This window comes from Balaenoptera acutorostrata, chromosome 3 (genome assembly GCF_949987535.1).
Source record: "Balaenoptera acutorostrata chromosome 3, mBalAcu1.1, whole genome shotgun sequence".
Taxonomy (NCBI): Eukaryota; Metazoa; Chordata; class Mammalia; order Artiodactyla; family Balaenopteridae; genus Balaenoptera; species Balaenoptera acutorostrata.
The window spans coordinates 141,361,429-141,385,994 of NC_080066.1; the positions used below are offsets into that span (position 1 = coordinate 141,361,429).

At 36.4% G+C, this 24,566-nt stretch overlaps 1 protein-coding gene and 1 pseudogene across 3 annotated transcripts in view; both read left to right on the forward strand.

Moving 5' to 3' along the window:
- SNAPC1 (small nuclear RNA activating complex polypeptide 1) overlaps positions 1–12,829 on the forward strand; it is a 35,619-nt gene extending 22,790 nt beyond the window's left edge. For all 3 annotated transcript variants that reach the window (XM_007192961.3, XM_057542133.1, XM_007192960.3), the window contains 3 exons: positions 2,107–2,257; positions 9,582–9,680; positions 12,291–12,829. In XM_007192961.3, the coding sequence (XP_007193023.1) occupies positions 2,107–2,257; positions 9,582–9,680; positions 12,291–12,343 (303 nt within the window). In that variant the 3' untranslated portion in view covers positions 12,344–12,829. The remainder of the gene's footprint in view (positions 1–2,106; positions 2,258–9,581; positions 9,681–12,290) is intronic.
- A 4,743-nt stretch (positions 12,830–17,572) lies between these two features.
- On the forward strand, positions 17,573–18,184 carry LOC103009103 (von Hippel-Lindau disease tumor suppressor-like; annotated as a pseudogene).
- Positions 18,185–24,566: the final 6,382 nt, after the last annotated feature.

The window sequence follows — 24,566 nt, forward strand, 5'->3', positions numbered from 1 at the left end:
TTATATTGAATTTTTATTATTTCTGCTGACATTTTTTGATTACTAAGATTTTTTTTCTTGTTCTCTGAATCTTTTCTTACTTAAAAAATGTATTCCTTATCTTTTTGTTTTTCTGGATGCAATATGCTTATCTGCTTGAGGATGTTAATTAGTTTTTTGAAGTTTCCTCCTTTTTCCCCAGAGTTTTTATTTTTGTTTATTCCGTTCTCTGTCATTCATTTTGTTGGCTTTTTTCAAACGTTTGAAGATCCTCAGATCATTAAGAGTGGTCATGTGGAGATAACAGCTTTTTAGCCTCCATGCTTTTCTTGGATGTAGTCATTTTTACCAGAGAGCAGGCTTCCATTCCCTTGCCTGGGGGAGGAAAGTGGTAAATAAGCCCAGCTGCCAATGTTTTGGGTGCCTACAGAGACTCTGCCAGCAGGCTCACTGTTCCTTCTGGAGGCTTCACTCAACCCACCTATTTCTAGTAAGAGGCTTTATCCCCTTCCTTAGCTATACTGGTTTCCTCAAGCCTTCAGCTTCTCTGATTTAGCCTCTCCAGAGAGCAAACCTCCTGTTTTCTATAGGAAGAGGTCAGTTGTTCAACTTTGAGGCTGCTAAATGGGATACTATTCCCTATGTAGATTTTTCATATATCTACCCATTTTTTTAGTCCCACTTCTGATGACCCCAAATTCCTGATCCATTTGGACCAGCTTTCCTTGTAGTAACTTCCTCAATACAGGCAATTAGGTTTCAGCTTTCTTCATTCTAAGTCAGCCATCACTTTTACACTTCAAAATTTTGTTGTTTTGTTTACAGCTTCATTGTTCCCTATTATCTCCATTTTGTGAGTTTATTCATTTTTATTCCTTTCCTTTCATTTTAGTGGGGTTTCAGGAAGGAGCACCAATAAACTCATATTTTTTTCTGTTTTTTTTTTTTTTTATGAATCTAAAAATGACTTTATTCTGTGGGAAACTACTATCATTCTCTGGTTGTAGAAATAAAAAGGAATAAATGAAAAAATTAGAAGTGACTATAGATTAGTTAAGTGTTATATATTTGCAGTACTACAGTAAATTGAGCACAAAATATTGTTGAATGAAAGCATCAAGGACAATAAATTAATTATTCCAAATTCTTTTAAACCAGAACTATTTCCATATTATATAGGCTAATTGTTGTTTAATGTATTTCTTAAGACATTATGAAATACTTTAAAAAATTATTAAACAATTAAATTATAATCCCCATAAATTGTTATAAGAGGGTGTTATTGCATAGTTGTAGTTTTTTTAATTATTGAGGTATAATTAACATACAGTGCATGGTATCTTTTAAACTGTTGTTAATACCTGCACCACATATATGACATTCACTGAAAACTCCTGTAGTCAGGGCTCTGCTTAAGCAAATAAGGGAATTTATTGACTGATGTAACTAAAAAGTCCTTGGACTGTCCCTCCGTTTCTCACCTCTTATGTTGCTTTCATCACCTTCAAGTGCAATTCGTGACAGCTCCAGCCTTGCATATTCCCAGCTTTAGGTTCAGTGGAAAGAGAGAATTTTCCTTTCTAATAGTTAAACAAAATTCTAAAATTGAGTTATATCAGCTATGACACAGATCACACACCCACCCCTGAACAAATCATGGTGGCCCTGGGAATGTGAAACTCATTTTGACTAGATCGGGGCCACATGGCCATACGTAGAGCCAGGCATAAAGTAGTTCCACTTGAAATACATGGTGCTAACTAAGGAAAATAAAATGTTAGAAGAAAAGGAGAATAGGTTATCAGGCAGTAAAATGGCAGTACTTGTCCTTTACACCTCCATTTCCCAGCCATGCAACTGCAACAGTTTAACCCAACGAGGATATTTTAACCCCGTTTGAGCAGATGAGGATGACAGCTGCAGGGAACTCTTCCTGTTGTAAAGCTAAAAGAGTATATACAGGTAACAGGTATTAACCAAGCGAGTATCATGGTAAAATACTTTATGACAAGTATTTCTGTGAATCTTTCCTCATCTTTGATTGTCTGTTTTGTTGTTCCCTAAATCACCTGTCAGTTGGGTTCATTTTGCGATTCATTGTAATTAATTGGATTTGCATCTATTTAGGCATCCAAGTCAAGAAGGCATCGTCAGATCAAACTTGATTCGTCTGACTCTGATTCTGCATCTAGTCAAGGACAAACCAAAGCAACTAGGAAAAGAAGAAACAAAGAGACATTGAAACCAGCAGGAAGGAAGATGTCTTCCAGAAACAGAGGTAACTTTTTGAGACTTAAAAAGGGAAAACAGGTCTTATTTACAACCTCCTCTCACCATGTTGTCTTTATTAAAAAGGATTACTTGTTTAAAAACCTTGTGAGATTTAATATTAAAAATAAATTATCTTAGATTCTTGGAATCTTACTACTGAAAGGGACTCTAGGAGTCATCAAATTCATCATTTCATAGATGATAAAATTTAGGCCCATACAGATTAAATAAGTTGTTCAAAGTGATATAGTTAGATAGTTATAGAATCAATCCAGAATTATCCAGAGCATACTTTATTAGTAATTTTTGTGTGTGAATCAAACTTATGTGTAGAATAAGGCATGATAAGTAATACATTCTGTAAACCGTATTTTCCATTCGCTTCACTAGCTAAGCTGTACCTGCTTTTCTCTTGAAATAGTTTATCTATAAAATTACCTTTGGTATTTGGTTTTTTAAAAAAATGACTATATACTCAAAAAGTTTAATTTTTAAGCATTGCACAAATAGTATATGTTCACCATACATAAAGTTGGAATCTGATTAGCAGGCTCAGGGGGAAAAAAAGGAGCATTAGAAACATAGTGAATATTTAGTGCCTAATATAAGAAACACAGAGCCACTGTAGCAGTATATGAAGATATGTTATAGCCTTGTAGCATATTTTTTTCCTATATTGAGGCAGCGGAGGGAGAATTAAAGTTAAGTACCTTTAATACAGTCCAGATATGATCAGTTCCGTAACTTAACGCTTGAAGTGCATTGAGAATTCAGAGGAGGAGATACCACATTTGTTAAGGATAATCAAGAAATACTTCAGAAGGAGAATGTTTTTAGTTTTCTTTACAGAGCTAGCAGATATTGTGAAGAGAACTGTTAGACTAATCTCACTTATAAGTATTAATGAAAAAATTCTAAGTTTTATGTATCAAAAGAATCTCAGATACAAAACAACTTGACTGCGTACATTCATTCTGAGATGCAGGGATGGTGCAGTTAGGAATCTATCAATATAATTTGCCATATAAATAGGTTAAAGGGGAAAATGTGAATTCATTTTAATAGTTACCCAAGAACACATTTGATAAAATCCAGCATCCATTCTTGATTTAAAAAAATATCCTCCAGATGTAGGGAGTCAGCAAACTTTCTGTAAAGGGCCAGATAGTAAATGTTTTAGGTCCAAGTGGAACCTTCGTACATTTCTGGTGGGAATACAGAAAGGTATAGTCACTCTGGAAAACTGGCAGTTTCTAATAAAGTTAAACATATACTTACCAAATAACACAGCAGTCCTACTCCTTGGTATTTACTCAAGAGAGATGAAAACTTATATTCACACAAAAATTTCTATGCAAAAGTTTATAGCAGTTTTATTCATAATTGTGAAAAATTGCAATCAGCCTAAATATCTTCAGCTGGTCATTGTATAACAAACCATGGTATAACCATCAGTGCAATACTACTCAGGAATAAGGCACTACTGATACATGTAATAACATGGATGAATCTCAGTGCACTGTGCTAAGTGACAGAAGTGAGACAAAAAAGGCTATAAACGATATGATTCCATTTACAAGACATTCTGGAAAAGGTGAATCTACAGAGACATAAAAAAGATCACTGGTTGCTAGGAACTGGGGGTGGAGGGAGGTGTTGAGGGCACAAGGGAAATTTTTGGTGTGATGGAATTGTTCTATATTCAATATTTTGATTACAGTGGTGCTTGCACAACTATGCATTTATCCAAACTCCTAGCTCTGTACTGCATTAAAAATGGTAGTTATATATTAATTCATCCAAAACCAAACCAAAACAGAGGACATGAGGAAAAGATTGATTAGTTTGATTATACTTAAAAAAGTAACTTCTGGTAGATTAGAATGTTTTTTCTAAGGTATCAAAGATACTTAGGTTTAGAAACCTGCACAAGCATTTCTTATTAATTATCAACCTTATTTCTTACAAGTGCAGCTGAGAGGTAAGTTGGTCAAGCTGCTTTCTTAAATGTCCGGAAAACAGTTTTTTTTATGCGGTTGGAAAGGAGGAGCCAAATGCAAGCTAGGAAAGAACTTAAATGATAGTTCCTTTTCATCTGAAATGTTTGACACATGTAACTTATGAAATATCACTTCTTTCACTAGCCATAATTTTTTACTTAATGTAGTTACCGAAAACATTTTCATAAACTCTGAAATTAACTTTTAAGGATGGCTGAGGTTTGTTATTGAATTTACCTAGGTGTATTAGGGAGGGTTTAACCCATGAGAAAGAAAGTACACTAAAATATGATCTGAATTAGATCCTTAATTGTAACTCAACTATTCCAGCTAACCAGCTTTGTAGCTCCTCTGAAGCAGAGGTAATTTGTTTTTCTGCACCTTAATAAAGATTCAAGTGCTTACTAAAAAGTTTCTCTTTAATTAAAAGTTCATTTCCTCAAAGTAGAAAAGTATTTTTGATTTCATAGTTTTTTCAAAAATAGGTGTCTTATATTCCATAAAATGCAAAAGATCTTGTAAAACCATTTGCAGCACATAAGATAATGCTAAACTTTTTAATTTTAGGAGAGCTGTTATAAATTAGCAAGAAAAGGACCACCACCCTTTAGAAAAATGGGCTTAGGACATGAACAGGCAATTCATGAACAAAATGTGGTTACCATGCATATGAAGAGATATTTAATTTCATTAATAATGAAAGAAATATAAATTAAAACATGATTTTCATGTAATTTGTTATATTGGCAAAGATTAAAGATAACTGGAATACCCATTGATAGTGAAAGTGTGAGGAGGTAAAATCTGAATTTAAGTGGGAGAGTGAATTAGCACATCCTTTTTAGAGAGCAATTTGAAATCATCTGTCAGTTGATTTTAATCAGTTTTAAATGTACATGCCTTCTAACTTAGCAATTCAGTTTCTAGGAATTTATCCTTTACAAGTGACAAAAACACACAGGACATTCATTGCAGGATTATTGACAAAGACTGTTAACAACTCAAATGTTTAACATTGAAAAAATGTTTAACGTTGAAAAATCCATATAAAGGAATATTTTACAGTTATTAAAAAGCTGGAGAAAGTTCTATATATACTGATATGAAAATATGTCCAGAATATGTTGATACATTGCTTAGTGAAAATGTTTTTTTAAAGAAGAGTATGATTCATTTGTTAATAAATATATATGTAGACACAAAACTACTATAATATAAAATAAACCACAAGGTCCTGCTGTATAGCACAGGGAAATATATTCAGTATCTTGTAGTAAACTAACGGAAAAGAATCTGAAAAAGAACAATATGTGTGTATATATATGTATATGTATATATGTGTGTATGTATATATGTGTGAGTGTGTGTGTGTGTGTGTATATATATATATATATAAATAAACTGAATCACTTTGCTGTACACCATAACACTGTAAGTCAACTATACTTCAATTAAAAAAATGTAGACAGAAGTACAATATATATCATTGAAGAAATCTAGAAGCATATAACAATGATTAATTCTCAGGGATGGGAAATTTCTAAGTCCATAAATTTCTGTGTTTGACTTTTATGTGATAACCATATGTTTTATAATCAGGAAAAATCCAAAGATTAAAAAACAAACAAATGTAACAATAATTCCTTAGACTAAGGCAAGTAGAGGGATTGGCATGAAAAGAGGCAAGGTAGTTGGAAGTATAGCGTGTGAGGGGCCCGTTTTGCCTAGAGCGTAAAGGATGTGTTGAAGAGTTACTGTCAACGTGGAAAGATATGTTGAGGATTATATTGTGACCAGGCCTTAAATGTGGAACCAAGAAGTTTGGACTTCATTCAGTAAGCAGAGGGGAGTCATGTGAGACTTCTGAGCAAGCAAATGGTATGACCAGTTTTCTTTGAAGAAAATCAATCTGGGAGTAGTATGGAAGGTAGGTGGGAACAAACTGAAAATAGGAACACTAAATAAAAGGCTGTTAAGGAGTAATGGGGATCTGGCCAGGTGGCTGTAGGAATTAGACAAGCAGATTAACAGGAAAGCCAATGGATATCTACAGGTAACCAAATATTTAGGCTGGTGGAGAGGGATGAGACAAGGATGCTTAATGCCTAAGCAACTGGGGGATGTTGTGACATTAACAGAATAAGGATCACAGAATGACGATTTCATTTGGGGGAAGAATTTGCCCCAATCTGCCTTTTTAGGCTCAATTTCTGTAACAGCTGTCTAGCACATAAATAGGTGCTCAAGTATATTGATAGGATTTACCCAAGTTTGTATTATTTAAGCTTCAGCTATACCTGTTCACCATTCCTAGAACATAACATGCATGCTTCTGGAAGAACATCAGTAATAGTAACGGTGATACATGATGGTGAAGATGATAACAACTATTATTTATGTAACGCTTATTATCTGCCAAACTCTTTTCACACGTCCAAGGTCACCTAACTAATAAATAGAGCTGAGACTTGAATGGCAGTCTGTTTGAATCCAAGTCTGAATCTTTAACTGCCATATTTGCTGTCTCTCAGGTTATTGGAAATGTGGATCTGGAGCTCCAGTTAGACACTCACTTAAGTAATTGTTGTATTCTAGCTGCATGTCCTATAATTGTATGTATTGAGGTTGAGCAATTGTCTATTACTTATCATTGCATTCCACATGATTAGCTTCGAGCAGAGTAAAACTATCGACCTGACAGCCTCTGAGGAATTAGTTGTGTGGATAACTGAAGTTAATCATTTAAATGTCAAAATTTACTTTTTAAACGGTTAATTATTCTGGTTGATATCTTTCTAAAACATACTACATTCTTCTCTGTATGTTTCTTGTTTTCTACAATGTGCATTTATTATTTTTTACATGTATTTTATGCTCTCCTATTTTCTAGAACAATATATCCTGAACATAATTTAGTTTTCTCTTTATGATTCAAGGTTATCATCATTAGCATGTTATTTTACTGGGTTTTGTAATATAATGGTCCTATCAAATAGCTTAAGTGTGTGGGGCAGTTGACCTTTATACTTACGGCTTTGTGCTGCAGGACTTTGTCAGTTCTTATGTTTTTCTGTCACATTTGTTGTGGTAGGTGTCTTCATTCTGTTCTCAGTATGCAGGCTTGTAGCAATTTTTTTCCCTTTTTTGCTGCTTCTTAACTGTACTGGTTTTAAGAAATGGGTTTGCCATTATGCCTACATAAATAAATGTAATTTATTTTTGCTGCTTCTTAACTGTACTGGTTTTAAGAAACAGGTTTGCCATTATTCATACATAAATAAATGTAATTAGGTTCTGGATAAAGGCCTGAGGAACATATCTGTGAAGTTCATGAGCCTTTATTTAATATGTGGACTTTGAGATAAACATCCTGAAGTTGTGTGTTCACTTCTTGGTTCCTGGCTGCATGATAAGTGGGTGAAGCATTGTATTTTGTTTTTCAGAGCTTTTAGAGAACATTGATTTTCTTTTTTAAACTTACTCATTTAATGTAGAAATATATCTCAAAATGTAGTTAATCATCATGTGACTAGATGAAGGTTTTTTTTTCACAGTGACAGTTTTTAACTCAGAAATCCTTCCCTTGACATTGTTGGATAGATTCTGTTAGGTTGTAAATGTGGATTTAAAAAAATCATTAATAGTTGATATGGATGGCCATGGTACAAGATTATAAAGAACAATATTAGTAATTTGAGGTAGATTGTACTGATTATAATCTTGTGAACAACTGAAAAATTTTATAGGTTCAAAATCCACCCCCCTCCATTGCCAAAAATGTGATTAGATATGGAAATAGATTTCCTAAAAGATTATCTATCATCTTAAAAATCATGTAAAAAAATTATTGTATCTAATACTTAGGACTTCCAAGTAAAGGTAAAATTCTATTTTAATAACTTAATGGGAAATTGGTATTATTTTATTAAGTTTGAATTGCATTTAAAATGGAAGCTTATTGTTACAGTTTACTCAACTGCGTCTAGAGCAATCTATTCATTCCATAAAATCTGCATCCCATTAAGATCCCAGAATACATGTGTTCAGAGCAGAAAGCTTAAACTCATCTTCATTTAATTTCTTGTCTCCTGTGCTGGCAGGTACTTATTAACATATATACTCTGTGAAATACTGTGTTATAAGATAGTTGAATCCATATGTGATGATTTATAGTTTACTGAGGCTCTAGTATATGGCAGGCACTTTTCTAAGTACTGGGGATACATCAGCCTAAACAAACCAGAGTCTATCCTTGTGAAGCTTACATTTACTATGTATTATATATTAAGATATGAGGTGGTGTAAGTGTTGTGGAGAAGCATAAGGAACAAAGAGTGACTGTGGGGGGCGGTTGCTACTGGGACAAGGAAGTTATGTGCTCAGTGAGACCTGATAGGACAACGGGGTTTGATAATTTGATTAGGATATTTCTTCAAGCAACAGAAAGTTGATGTAGAAAACCTCCAATGTTTTGGAAAATGGAAAGTTACTGGCAAATTATGACTAAGAGAAATATATCTTGTAGAGCATATGTGGTGATACAAGAAAGTGTGTCTGCATTCAAAAACAAGGCTATTACGTGGCCTCTTCAAGATCAGGAGGCTGTACATATGTGAAAAAGTACAAATTAAGAACCTGTGTTCATAGACAATCTGAACTGTGTTTCTGAAGTTTGTGCACATTTTCCTTCACTGTAATGTGATTTTACAGCTGTTTGTTAAAATAGTGAATAATTTAATGATCCTAAAAGTAACAGGTTTTGTGTGTGTGTGTGTGTGTGTGCACTTGTGTATGTGAGAATTGCCTTATTTTCAGGTTGTTTTATTTAATGATGGTTCCTTGGACAGCATTCTGGTGTTCAGCAACCAATATGGAATATTTGTCATTAAATCCATATCAGTCTTTAAAAAAAAAAACCAAGGCTATTAACTTTAGAATTACATTGGTGATTAATTAATAAAATTGAAGTAATACACATGATTATTCCCTGATGTCTGCAGATATAACCTGTGCTGTGTGTGATAAAGATTGAATAATATATCTGTGTTTGGTTAATTTTGTTTCTTCCCTTTTCCTCTATTTTCTTTACTTTAATGGAAGGATTAGAGACTGTTTTCAAAACATAGGTATAAATATATTATAAATTTATTAACACTTTTAAAAAAGATAGGTAGTTTTATATGCATATTTCTGTTTACCATTACAATTTTAGCTTTTAGTTTAAATATCTAATTTTTGTTATTATAATAATGTCATTATTTGTATAAAATTTTTTCTCAAAGATTACCATTCTTTGTTTTCATATAAAATCATTTTTTCAACTATTTCCAGGTGACATGCAAAATGTACATAAGGAAGATAAATCTTTAAGTCTGAGTATGCCTGTAATTACAGAAGAGGAAGAGGAGAATGAAAGTTTTAGTGAAACAGGTACAGATGAAATTTTATCAAACTACTTGCAGAGCATCAAGGTTTAGAACCCTTGAAGAGCGTGACGGTTGGCTGTGTGTTCCTGTGATGCTTTAACTTTGGTACATTGGAGAATTTTAGCGTTAATCAGACCGTTAATCATGACACTTAAAAGTAAGTGATAATACAGTAAATGAATGGATATAGAGAGGCAGGGGTCGGTCCAGGTGAGAGGTGAAGGATAGGGAAAATGTCGTTATTGGTAAATGAATATCCATAATTGTGATGGTGTCTGAAGTGTATTTCTAACAAAGGGCAAAGGTCACAAAATGTGGATTTCTGGATATAACTTTTTAAAGATTTTATTGTTAAAAAATACTTACTTTCAAATTCTAGTAAATGTAAAATTTTCACCTATGAGATGATTGTAACTAAGTGGTAAATTGCACAACATGAATTAAAATAGCTATATCTTTTTGCATTGCTGTGATCTTAATTTGCAGTATTTGTTAAACAATAGTTTAAATAATTATTATCTCTAGTAATAATTACAGTAATGTACAGAATAAGTTATACATAGCAGACTAGGCTTGATAATTGGTAATCCATCAATGATAATGAACATAATGTATATTAAGAATCTGCCTAATGACTTTTTTTTCATTTTGGCGCTATATTCATTCAGCAAGCATTTATTGAGTGCCTATTTTGTTTCAAGTGCTTAGGTAGGTATGGGAATATAAAGATATATCGTAGAAGAGTTTAAGAACCATCTTATTTTGATCACAGTGAGTGTAGATCTGAGCACAGTGAGTGGCTCATAGTGGACCTAAGTAACTACTGTTTAATGAATCAGATCAGTCTGTGCCCCAGAGGACCTTACAGTTTAGTGTGCAGAAAAACAACACAGTACCTTATAGTAAAGAGAAACAGGGTGCTATGGAAACATATAGAAGACAAAGACAATTAAAAGAGAGTATTTGTTCCTTCAGAAATCTGAGTTGCTTCTGTGATTTGCTTATGTCGGCATAAAATGGTCCTTTATAATCTTGTGAGTTTCAGACTGTAGTTGCTTTCTAGTTTTGTCTGGTACCTTTTATTGTGAGTAAACAATCAAACACATGTATACCTTTATGGCTGCCTGACCAGTCCCATTCTAAAATCTATCAGCTTGTGAGTTTTAAAAATTTGGTTTTTATTAAATCATAATTACATAAGCACATAATTTAACAATTAACAGTTTTATAATACTCATTATAAGAAACCACAGACTTCTGACTCTGACTCCCATTTTTTATTCCCTAGAGACAACTCTTTCATAATTATTTTGGTATTGATCTCCATGTTTCTAAATAACATGTTTATATTGTCACTTATTCATGTTTCAGTTCTATGAATTATCTATCGAGGGAGGCAAGGATTTAGTTCTCCTTAATATATTCTTTTTTTTCTTATTTGAAGTATAGTTCACCTACATCACTATGTTAGTTCCAGGTGCACAACTGAGTGATATGATATTTCTATACATTACAAAAAGATCACCATGACAGGTCTAGTTATGTCTGTCACCGTACAAAGATGTTACAATATAATAATTTTATGTATTCTTAACCTCCCAATCCAAACACATGATACTTCTTATCACCCACCCTCTCAATATGGTTATTATTTTAGTTATATCAGTATTCAGCATTTTACAAAACATTATTAGCAGCAGGGCCATGTGATATATACTATGATTCTCCCTTAATCGAAACACTTATTGTTTGCCTTAAAGAGTTACTAATTTTTTTGCCTTATTAATTTGTTTCTTTATGTATTTATCACTAATTTACCCCCAAACTCCTCCTCAGTGTATGAATCTCCCCTTGAAACACTCGAGCACATTAGGCATTTTATCAGTGTCATCTTCTTAGAAGAAGTCTCCTCCAGGCCTCTGACTTGCTTTACTCTGGACATGATTCTCTTGGCCTGCTGCCGCTTCTTTCCAGGAATCTATTTTCTTTTTCCTCTTAATTTTTTCTTTGTCTTTTCTCCTTCCTTTTCCTGTCACTCTCCTTTCAGTTTTCATTGGTGGGGAATAGTCCTTTCTTTTACATCTTCCATAATTTTCATGTTTTTGTGTCTTCTGTTATTTGCTTTGTTTTTAATGATCAGTAACTTTCAGGTTCACAGCTGTTTCTAGATGGACACTTACCTGAGTGTTGGTCATGGCATCTGCCATGGTAGCCAAAAAGATGTATGGTACTGCTGTTTTGGGTTACATTTTCAGGTTTAATTGGAAAGCAATTGAAATCTTAGTCACTTTCTCTTAGCACTGGCCCAGATACCTTTCAGATCTGGCATACTGGGCCCATGCTAACTATAGAGAGGGCATACCCATATGAAACAACCTCAGAGTAGCTTATTATCAAGTAGCATTTAGGATGATTAGGATCTCCAGTAGTAAGTTTACAACTGCAGTATCATTTTGAAGGATAAAAATCATGTATATGTCAGGTTTAAGATTTCTTGTATCTTTGCTGTGAAGGCATTCTTACTATTATGCCAACCTATATAGTTTAATTGTGTGTTATCAATTAAGTATTATATTCTTTAGACCTGACAGGCTTCTTAATTTTTTGTCTTTAGAGTTCACTGCACCCAAGAGGAGAAGAAAACACAGAACAAAGAGCCTGGTGTAGAGTACTTAATTTTGAGCTTTCTGACAGAAGAAAAGATTCATATTTTGTGTATTGAACAGGAAGACTGCCAATATTAAAAATAATTCTTCTGGGAAGCTGTAGGTATTTCTTTGAAATGTCAATACTTTAATATAGTTCTAGAATAAAAGTACAAAAAAATTAGAGTATTATTCTAAAATTTAATTTTAACATCTTTTGTGAAATATGCATAAATGATAAAATTTGGATTTAGAATATAATAGAAATAATTCTGTTATTTGCAGATTATTGCTATTTCCTACAACTTTTTTGTGCTATTATACTATCTTAGTACAGTTCTGGAAGTGTTAACTATTCTATTTAAAATCTTTTTTCTTGAAATATTAATGTTTATTATATGTAAATGGCTAATTATATCTAGTTTGGTAATGTTTGTTTATGATGTATATTAACTATTTTATATATTACGTTGTTAAGTGCAATAAAGTTTTTGCCTTGTTTGCTTTATTTTTTTAATATTTGAAACTTATATGGTCAGTAACTTATGTGATTGATAACTTAGGAAGCTCAGTTTCTACTTCTGTAATCAATTAAGTATTCTTTTGTGCTTGTTTTAAAGCTCTCTTTGGCCTAACATGTCTGTATGTATACATGTATGTTTGTGTAGGTATAGATATATGTATGTATTTGTCCATCTATACATACAATATGATTACTCAATACGTTGTTTAGGTACAACATTTAAATACTGATTATTTCTAATAAAACCTTTAAGAGTAGTAATATAAATTTCAGAATGTGTCTGGTACAGAAAGTTGGTACTTAAAGAAAAAAATTCTATAGCTTCATGACTGTGCCTCTCTGTTAATTTCTCATTTGAGAGATTTAAACGGAGATTGCTTTAGCCATGGAGTTTGAATTGCTGCCGATAGCAGACCATCTCACATCATGTGGCTGGCTCAGCCTGTCTTAAAATTGATTAAACTCCATGTTGTTTTCCAGTGTGGTATATTCAGGAATTCTACAAATACCCCGTGAGTGAAAACGTGTGTAATCTTTTAAAATCAAAATACTAACACTAGCCCAGAGAAAACTTTCACTTATTAGAATCTGTGCTGTCACATTAGCCGTGAAACAAAATTGTTTCCCTTGACTGTTTCCCTTGTTTTCCTTGACTTCAGATGTTTCTGGTAACAGATAGGGCAGTTTTCATGATGTGGATATTGGGCAGATCTTCTGGGGTTTAAATATTCTAACATTGGGGTTTAAATATTCTAACGTTGGGATCCATTATTGGCCACTTGCATACCAGCTTATTTGCTAGGATTTGTATAAACATTAAAGTTTACAGACATTGTACAACTAACACAGTGAGTTGCCCTCTTATTTTTTCACAACAGTACTTTTAAAAGGTATCATTTCACTTGTACAGTGAAGAAACTGTACCTCCAGATGGTAAGTGCCTTGTCCACATTCACAGAGTTAGTAATGCATCTGGGGTACAGATACAGGGCTCTGGCCTATAATTACAGAGTCGTTTTTTGTAAGCCAACAGAGATGGAAATCCAGACTGGCTGCAAGAAGTAAAACCCCACTTCAAAATGGCTTAAACAGTAAGGAAAGTTTATTTGAAACCAGTTGAGCCTCAGGTGCGGGGCAGTCTGGGTTATGTAGTACCTCAGTTCCATGATGCCTTCATTTACCCAGGTGTGGGTCTTTAGGGAAGGCTTTATATCAGTGTGGAGAACTGTTTACTTGTCAAGTTCTCAGACTCTTGCCTAGGACCAACCTTGCAAAGAAAGCCTTTTTAGGACAGCAGTCTCAGGCCTGCTCTGTTAACTTCTGCACAGTTTCATTTCATTTTTCACTATTTCAAACAATGCTGCATTGATCTTTGTGTGTATATCTTGTCTCACTCAGGTTGGTATTTCTGTTGGATAAACCTAATCTACACATAAGTTTGTTAAACGCTGTGTATATATAAAATTTTGTTAATTACTGCCAAATTGAACTCCAAAAAGCCTGCCAATTTACATTCCTACTAACAGTATTTTGCAAGGGACCCTCCATTACACTGGTTATCAGTCTTTGTAATTGTTGACAGTTGAATACAGCCAGAATCTTAAGAGCAGAAAATGTAGAAAGATAGACAAAAAGTAACAAAATTGAATAAAGCTGATGTGACTTGCTATATGGTTACATCTGACAATGTAGTGCTTTAGCTGATAGCAAATTTTTCATGAATATATTTTGAAAATAGGGTGTGAAGCACTGGATAGATTTGCTTTAGATGTGAAATTGAAGCTTACTGGGCGGAGTTCAAATAGAGAATATTTGTGTTTAACAGTGGGTTTTCAGAATTAAAATATGGTGGCCAAATACTGGTTACCTATTAAAGTAAGCTGTTTGTATTGTCAACTTGATTATAATAAAATGGCACCAAGTGGTAAATACATGATTTTAATATTAAATATTTACGAAATTAACGTTTTGTGGGAGAAGAGGGGTTGTGGCAGTGTTCATAAACACAAGCTACATTTTAAAACCATACCACTTTACTTTCAGAAATCTTAATATATGAAAGTATTGTTCAGAGTAGAAAACTGTCATATAGTAGTTTTAGTGTTAGATACCAGGTTTACTTGGGGTATCTAAAAAAAAACCAAACAATAAATAAAAGAAGTTTAACCATAAAGAAAATGGAGCTTGTATGGATGCTTATTAGGGGAATATTTTTCACTTGGAAAATAAAATAATTTATTATAGTTTATTTCTTCAGAAGAAAACTACCCTGGAAATGTGCACTTCTCTATAAGAAATCATAGCGCGTTGTCTTTGTTTTCTGGTACCGTTATGAGTTTACGTGGTTGTAAGCTCATCTAAGATCCCGTCTGGGTTTATAACCCCTTTCTCTTAATGCCTCAAAGGTTTCCTAACTGTGAGTGGATGTATTTAATGTGAGGAAACATTCCCAGTCTCCTTAACAGCCTGTTAAAGTGCTTGTTCCCTGAAACAGATACAGTTGTACCATCTGCAAATTATTTTGTACTGCCAGAGGAGGTACTGAACCAACTTTTAGGCAAAGACTTTTGTCTTCTACAGGGATTTCCAGAACAGTGATTGATATGATACGGAAATGCATTAAAAAACTTTATCCAGGGGCTTCCCTGGTGGCGCAGTGGTTGAGAATCTGCCTGCTAATGCAGGAGACACGGGTTCGAGCCCTGGTCTGGGAAGATCCCACATGCCACGGAGCAGCTGGGCCCGTGAGCCACGGCTGCTGAGCCTGCGCGACTGGAGCCTGTGCCCCGCAACGGGAGGGGCCGCGATAGTGAAAGGCCCGCGCACCGCGATGAAGAGCGGTCCCCGCACCGCGATGAAGAGTGGCCCCCACTTGCCGCAACTAGAGAAAGCCCTCGCACGAACCGAAGACCCAGCACAGCCAAAAATAAATAAATAAATAAATAAATAAATAAATAAAATTAAAAAAAAAAAATTTCTCTCTAAAAAAAAAAAAAAAAAAAACTTTATCCAAATGGTTTGAATACTTGTAGCTTTCTGACCTAGAAGCTAGAAAGTAAAAAATTTCTATCCTAGTTCTGTCACTGATTCATTGTGTATCCTTGAGAAATTCATCTCTTTTTGTCTAAATCCTTTTGTCAGCTGTAAATTCAAGATAATACAGAACCATTTACTGACTTTTCAAAAATATTAAGAACTGCATATTGCTTTAAAAATGCAAAGATATGAATGCTAAACTTCAAAATAATTACAGCTGGAAAGTGTAAGCTTTTAAAAAGTACTTGGATGTCAAGGAAACGAAAGTGATTATTAGTGGTTAATGTGCTTTTGAGGTGATTTTCTTGAGTAATAATTGAAAGCTTGTGTTTATACAGATCCTCAGACTGATGGGAGACAAAGCTCTCATGGTTCAATTGACAGCGTCTGTTTTTTATCAAGTTGAATTAGGTACACTATATAGCCTCTTCTAATAACCTATTTCAGTTATGAGAAGAAGATTCACACATGTATATATGGAAAAAAATATAATTGAGGTATCTTTAAAAATGAACTCTATGGGCTGAAAATTACTCTTGCTTTGAGATAAAGAACCTAGGAAAATAAAGAGTTATTAATGCCTTCCCAACCTACACTAGATTCTTGAATTAAATTACAGTTTGAAGAATGCTTACTTTTTAAAATGGCATTGAGAAGACTCTGGGTGCTTAACTTCTCACATTTTCATTTATCTTTTGAACAACTATGTAGTAATTTTCATTGCACATTTAAAAAATTTCCTGAATTAAAGTAAATGCCAAAGTCTCAGGCTGTATAACCCCCTTTTATGTGGTGTTTCTTATGCTTGAATTATTTGGTTTAATATGCTGTATACGGTGGGTCTGGATTTTTTAAGAACAGTCTGGACAGGCTCCTATTTAGCTGCAAGGAACAAAGGCACATTCACGTTATCTTAAATGCTGGAGGCTTATTTTAAGGATACAGAGGACAGGAAGGCGACCGCCTCATCGGAGACATGGCTGGTAAAATGGCGCTTTGTCTTCTAGTGGGCACAGCAGCTCTGATAGCTGTGGACGTCCACTGCTCTGTAGTCGTCATGTGCCTACCCTTACTCATGTTTCCCAGCTTCTCCCTGCACATAAAAAAGTGTTTTTCTTACAAGCATTTCAATATGAGGCTTTAAAAAGTCTTATTTAAGATAAATGACAACAAAAAAGCTTTCATATAATTATCTACAGGTTGATTTCAGGTACCTTATCACCATAGTACTTAATGAATTGGGCTATGTTAGCTTCAGTTAACTATTTTCAGTTAACCCACATAATTTGCTGAACTTCATATAGTGTAAATGATTTAACTGAAATGAATTTTGCTATAGTCTCAAATTTGTTAACTCTTCTGCCTTTGTTAAATGTTTTAAATAGTTGATTATCTCATAGTTTCCTAGTCTCTTGCAGCGTAACTGATACATTGTCTATATTATTATACTTGGTTAACTGAAGGTATTCTCTCTGTAAACTTCAACTAGTTGCCTATAAAATTTTCTCAGCAGAAACTAATGGTATTACATTTAAAAATGAAATACCTTGTCCTTTAGAGGCCATATGTCTAGAAAGTCATTCTGTGTATAAAGATTAATCAACCAATCAAAAGACATAGCTTGTTTTCTTTAGTGTTACCATTGACACCCGACAAAATATTGAATTACCGAGTTTTAGGCTCCGGGAGGTAATGCCCCGGAAGGCGGGGAACGCGGAAGAGTCCGAGGCCGGCGCGGAGAAGGCGGACGCGGAGGAGTCCGGCCCGGAAGAGTCCCACCCGGAGGAGCCCGGCTCCCAGCAGGAGATGGAGGCAGGGCGGCCGCGGCGGATGCTGCGCTCAGTGAACACGCGCGAGCCGTCCCAGGTCATCTGCAACCGCAGCCCGCGCGTGGTGCTGCCCGTGTGGCTCAACTTCGACGGCGAGCTGCAGCCCTACCCGAGGCTGCCCGCCGGCACGAGCCGCCGCATCCATAGCTGCCGGGGTCATCTTTGGCTCTTCCGAGATGCTGGGATATCTGATGGGCTTCTAGTTAACCAAACCGAGCTGTTTGTGCCGTCTCTCAATGTTGATGGACAGCCTATTTTTGCAAACATCACACTGCCAGTGTACACCCTGAAAGAGCAGTGCCTCTAGGTTGTGCGAAGCCTAGTCAAGCCTGAGGATTACAGGAGACTGGACATCGTGAGATCCCTCTACGAAGATTTGGAAGACCACCCAAATGTGTGGAAGGACCTGGAGCGGTTGCCCCAGGAGCATATTGAAAATCAGTGGATGGCAGAGGAGACTGAAGATTTTAATTGAAATGTACACTCCTGGGTCTCGGCTTTTGACAGTCCTGACAAGTCTCGATCTAGATCTAGGGCTGGTCACTTTTTCTCGGCTTCAAAGTGTCTCATTCTTTGAGTAAAAATGCTCCATTGCTTAAAAGAAAGTTAACTGACCTCACTACTGGGCACTGTGATGTTTAAGGGCAAATATCACAAAATGTAATTTAATGCCTGTCCCTTCTAGAAGTATTTATCAAGGGAAAGGAGTTGCATTTTTGTCTCCTAGTGAGTCAGGAAAGTTTCTGTGTAAGGACTTTTGTGTAAGTAATTCAGTGAGAATTGTAGCTTATTCTTGAGTTGTAGGAAAGCAGTGGCGTCTGCTTTTCATTCCTGTATCATGGTTGGTGATGTGCCCATGTCCCGCTCTGAGAGACCAAGGTGTCCTTGGGGCAGGGGCATAGCCGTCGGCTCTTTGAGACTCCAGTGCCTCGCACGTTATGAGCCTTCCCTCAGTGTTTGCTGAATGAACAAACCAGTGGCTACTTTGGTAGAAAGTGTTAGAGGTTTTCACCCTTTTTTTTGAGAGCGGGTGGTAGTGGGGACCTTAAAGTATATACAGTAAACGAATGTTTTCAAGGGCATCAATGTTATAGAAAGCAGTTTTTATAATTTTCTAAATCGTGGCTTTGCTCCATCCACTGTTGTCGCAGGGCTGTTTTATTTCTGTTTCTAAGCCAGGATTAGCTTTCTACAGTTCTTATTGATGATAGCTTTTTTGAAACTTGCTATCTGCACAGAAGATAGGAGAAAATAGCCGTCCCCTTGTCATATTATTAAAGAGCTACTCCTGTACTATAAATAGGTTTTTGCCAAATGTGGGTACTTCTGTTCCTTTTTGTAAATCCATGACATTTTTGTTCGATTCAGCAGTTTTTCATCAGGCAGGATCTGGTGACACTTTGCACCTGGCTGGAGGAGAGGACAAAGCCCTCCAGCGTCTCGGAAGTTACTGCTAACACACCGTGGATTCAGAGGGTAGCCTGGAATGTTTTCTAATTTTATACATGTACAGATCCTTTCCTATAGGCTGGACTTAAATTCATTAACTCAAATTCAATACTTCTATCAGGCATCCTTTTTTGGTAGCTAATCGTTAAAAAAAACAAAAAACAAAAAACAAAACTCCCCAGTAGAGAAAGTGTTGGAAGAGACAAAAATAAAGGAAGAGAAAAGATCCAATTAGGTACACTACTTAAATACAACCACTAACTTAACATTTTGAACTTTTAGCCTTTTTTTGGCTTGGTTTTACGTAGTTGAGATCATACTGAGTATACAGTTTTGTATTCTACTTTCTCATTTAACTTTATAACTTAAATATTTTTCCATGGTATTATAAGCTCTTCATAGACATGACTGCAGCCTTCCTTTTATAAATAATGTTGGCATATTTCTTGGCATCTTTATTAGGTCCTTTGAGCACAATTCCTGTGCTCTGATATCAGAGTGAAGTGAATAAATCAAACGCCTTACAGTTTTCCCACCTAATCTTATTCTCCTCTTTCAACATTCAACAAGTAAGTGGGCTTTTTTTTTTTTTTTCTTTAGCCTGTTGTGGTACTCATTCAGTGACACATCTATAATTTTTTATCTAATTTTTTTGTCGAATTGTTGGGTAGGGAAGAAGAAATGATGGTATAGAAGGCAGCCATATGATTTCAAAAGTGGGATAGGATGGAAGATTTAAGGAAGCCTGCTGGTGCTCGATTAGTTCAGTGTTGGTTTTATTATTTTTTAAACCTGTCTTTGTGTCAAAATGAGATTTCATGTTCCTGTCAAAACTTGCAATTTGAATACTGTGTTTTTTGTGTTGTCCAAGGAAGATTGAAAACCTATAGCATGTATGTACTCATTTGAAATGTTATGAATGTATTAAATGTATTGCTTTTAAGAGATTGTGATCTTATCTATTTTGAGTTTTAAAAAAAAAGCTTTTTTGGATACATTAAATGGCGCTAAGTAAAGGAAAAAAAAGTGAATTACCAACAAAATTACCCATATACATACTATACCAGTAAATAACTCTATTAGCTTTCTCTCTGAAAATCCCTTATATTTACAAGTATAATTCATTCACAAAACTGCACTCCACATAATTGGGACTTAATGCTTCAGCGAAGAAAATGAAAAATGTAGCCTGTCTCCTCAGGGCTGTATAGTCAGATATCTCTTTGTCCTTTGGTGGATTTACATACTTTCTGACATCAAGTTTTGATCAAATGAGGAGAGTATCTCTAGCGATTTGTACAGTCTGGGTGACTACATGAAATGAAACCAGTGAGGCGTGGCCTTCAGGCAGGCCTCTTTAGGCTGGAATTCTTGGTGCCAAGGGGAGCTAAGTCCTAGCCAGGCCATGGCTCCATCCACTGAGTTTTAAATTTTCACTTTGTTTTTTCATTTCTGAGAGTTTTATTTATATCTGCCTAGATATATGTGATATATTCTCATTCTTTGATCAGTTTTTTAAGTTCGTCATTTATTTCATGAGATACTTCAAACATAATTATTTTACATTCTGTACTTGATAATTTCACTATCTGAAATTCAACAAATCAGTCTATTATTTGTTGTTTCTGCTAACTCTCTCTCATGGTGGTTCTATCCTTGCTGTATTTGGTAATTTTCATTTGGAGCTCATATTTTTCTTGAACCTAACACGTGGAAGCTGGTGGGCCTAATTTGGGATGCTTCCCTTTAAAGAGGACTTAACGTTTGCTGTTTTTTGCTGGCTTTTGGGGTTTGTGCTTTGGGAGAAACAACAGCTACAATGAAGGAACATAAGTAGTACCAGAGATGCAGTTTCAAAGAATGACAGTAAAGGTTAGCTGGGAGTAGGTATTTGACAGTTCTTATTTAATATCGTTCATCAGAGTTGCAAACTAGAATGTACCAGCCATTAGCATCAAAAGCTTTAAAGTTGTTGTGACCCTCTTATACATGATTCTTGTAGCTTCAGTTTCCTTTCTCCTGCAAGAGGTGACAAAACATGGGACTCTAGAATGTGTGAGGAAGTGCAGACATTAAGTATAAGGAAAAACATCTGCATGCTTTCTGTCCAGGGCTTCTTCCTATTCTGCAAGGGCTGGTGAGTCTTGGGTATATTTATCTTGATTCTCACATTTGTGTTTTTGAGAAAAGTGAATGATCAATAAATGACTTCAGTTTTATAGTTTTAAAAAACGTCAGGAACACTACTGTGAGCCAGGAATAGTAATATTCTGGTACCTCTAAAATCCTTGGAGTCTCAAGTTTGGTCTCAAAGTTTGGGTTCTTGATTGCAAGAGTTAGCAGTTCAACTCTGCTTCACTGGTCTCCATCCCACTTGCTTACGACTTACTGCCACTGCTCTAATTTTAGCCCATTGTTTTCATCTTCCCCTTGGAAATTTTCCTTACTTTTTAGTGAGCACAGGAATGCATGAATAGTTATTTTTATAGTAATTTATTCGGGAAGAGTTAGAATAGCCTTTGAAAGTATCTGATCCGTCATACTGCCAGAAGTGGGAGTCCCAGGAGTTATTAATTTATCATCACTTCAGAGAAGAGGAAACAAAGGCACAAAGATGTTAAGTAACTTGCCCAAGATCACAGAGCTGCTGAGTGATAAAGCCATTGTTGGAACCCATGTGGTCTGGCTCCAGAACCTGCACTTTAACCACCACATACGAGTCTGAATCTCAGGGGAGATTGCACACATATTACAAAGAATTGGTTGTTGAGACCATGAGAGATGATGGGATACCAAGGGAGTGTGGAGGATAGAGCAATGAACTGAGGGTGGAGCATCAATATAAGGAAAATTTGAGGGGAAGAGGACCTTGGAGAAGAACTATTGATAACGATATGAAATGCAGGAGGAAGTGTAAGAAAACAAAGTGTCACACAAGTTGAGGGAATAGAATTTCAAGGAGGGAGTGGTAAGTTAGTCATCATATGCAGCAGTATGATACGATAAAGACCAAAAATTATCCTTTTCAGCTTGGCAATTAGAAAGTCACTGCCTTTATTGAGGGTGCTATAGACTGAATGTTGAATGTTTCTGTCCCCACAAAATTCATGTTAAAACTTAATCCCCAACGTGATGGTATTTGGCGGTGGGTGGGGCCTTTGGGAGGTGATTAGGTCATGAGAGTGGAGCTCTCATGAATGAGATGAGTGCCCTTATAAAAGAGGCCCCAGTGAGTTCTTATTCCCTTTCCTCTCTGTGAGGACACATGTGAGAAGATGGCCCTCTGTGAACCAGGAAGCAAGTTCTCATCAGACACTGAATGTGCCATTGCCTTGATCTTGGAACCACCAGGGGTTCTTAATCTTACTCTCTGTCTATTACCATCATCCATATTATATCTGACTGTTCTGAAGTATTTGAGTTCAGATGCTTAGGACAGATAAAGAGTCCAAATGAAAATCAAAGGCAAGTTTTACATAAAACAAACAAAAACTCCTCTTTCCTCTTGTCAGATAAATTGCTCAGAAGCTCTCAGGCTACATGCACAAATCATAGTTAAAGTAATTTTTCTATTTTCACCTACTTTAACAAAGAGACAAAGCAATAGCTTTTTCAACCAAAAATAGTCTCTGCCATGACGCAGACCCACAGAAAGTGGCTGCAGCCCCTCCCCGCTCCCTGCTCTCAGGCTTGTTTATAGCCAGAGTGCTGATAAAGTCAACAGGATGTGGTCACAGGTCAAGGTTCAGAGGGCCTATATGGTGGTTTCCACGCCGCGTGTACGCCGCGTGTATAAGAGGCATTTGTCCTTTCTTATTCTGGAAATGAACTCAAGCAACATGGATGGTGACATTTGAGTCACAATTATGGCAAAGTCAGAAAAGCCCTGCAGCAATCATACTTCAGTAATCACCTTAGCTAAAGCATTTTATGAACACATGGTTGGTCCAGTCTTTTCCCTGTCCCGACTCCCCTTATGGATACACAGCCCCAAGAGCATATGTTCTCCCAGGCCATTCGAGCCTGTCCTCCTACTTAGGTCTTCAGGGGCGCCAGACCCTGGGCCTCTGCATTCTCCCAGTCCCTCCTCACTCCTGTTGTGGCTTCACTTATCCTTCCAACCCGCTGAGCCCTGTGGCTAGTAGCTATGGGGACACGGTGACCTCGAAGTCCTCTGTCTTTTAGCCTTCCTTCAAGTCCCATCTCCTTCCATCCCCTGCTTTCCCCAGTGATGCTGGAGAAAGCTTCCACATGGCTGCCTTGCTTCCTGGGCTCCCGAGGTCTAATTCCAGGTGGGTCCTCGCTGTGGACCGGAAGTCCTTTTCTTCTATTCATCCCTTGGATTCCCTTTCACCTTCCTAACAGAGGCAGTTTAAACCGTTCCCACTGTCCTAAGCCCTCAACCTTCTCTCTGCTCCCTTCCTTCTTGGCAACTCAGCATGCGTCCTATGTTACAGAGAACGCTGGGGCCACAGAGCACGCCTGCACTCCCTCAACCTCCCTCTTCCAACCACAAAGAGGACCTTCATCAGCCTGTTTTCCTCAACTTAAGTTTCTGAGACTAAAAATGAGTCTTTCTCTCCAAGGTGGAACTCTGTACACTGGTGATGCCAGCCACACTTTCATCCAAAACCTATTCCCGCCTTTCTCTATATTTCAGATCCTTTCTCTCCAGTGGCTCCTTCTTCTCCCCTTGGAAGTGTGTTGGAATCCTAGCTTGACATGGACTTAGGTAGTTTTCACTCCTAATATGTAACTTTATTTACCATGTCTCTTTTTTAAAAAATTTATTTATTTTTGGCTGTGTTGGGTCTTTGTTGCTGCACACAGGCTTTCTCTAGTTGGGGCGAGCAGGGGACACTCTTCGTTGCGGTGCGTGAGCTTCTCATTGGGGTGGCCTCTCTTGTTGCAGAGCACGGGCTCTAGGTGCGCGGGTTTCAGTAGTTGTGGCACGTGGGCTCAGTAGTTGTGGCTCGTAGACCTTGGCATCTGTGGCCTTAGTTTGTGTAGAGAACTCAAATGGGCCAAAACCTTGGCTTTTGAATTTCAAAAGCTAAGGTCCACATACAAGACACAGATTTGCAAGAAAACAGGATGTTTTAACAGTCATTTTTCCAGCCTCTTATTAGGAGACAGATTTCCTCAGCCATGGAGAGAGGAAGGGTCACCAAGGAGAGAACTGAGGAGAGATTCTTAACAGCCCTTCGCTACTCCCTTCTTCCTTATTGACAGAACCTACCTCATGTCAGAGAAGCTAAAAATAACAGACATTTGCTTTCCCAGCCTCCACTGCAGCTAGAGTTGATGGAGGGAGCTTTTTACAAAGATTGCCTTCCCTGACTGCAGAGAGAGATGAGAAGGAATGCCCTCCCCCTCCTTCTGGAAAGTTGTCCTGTGAGGACATGAGG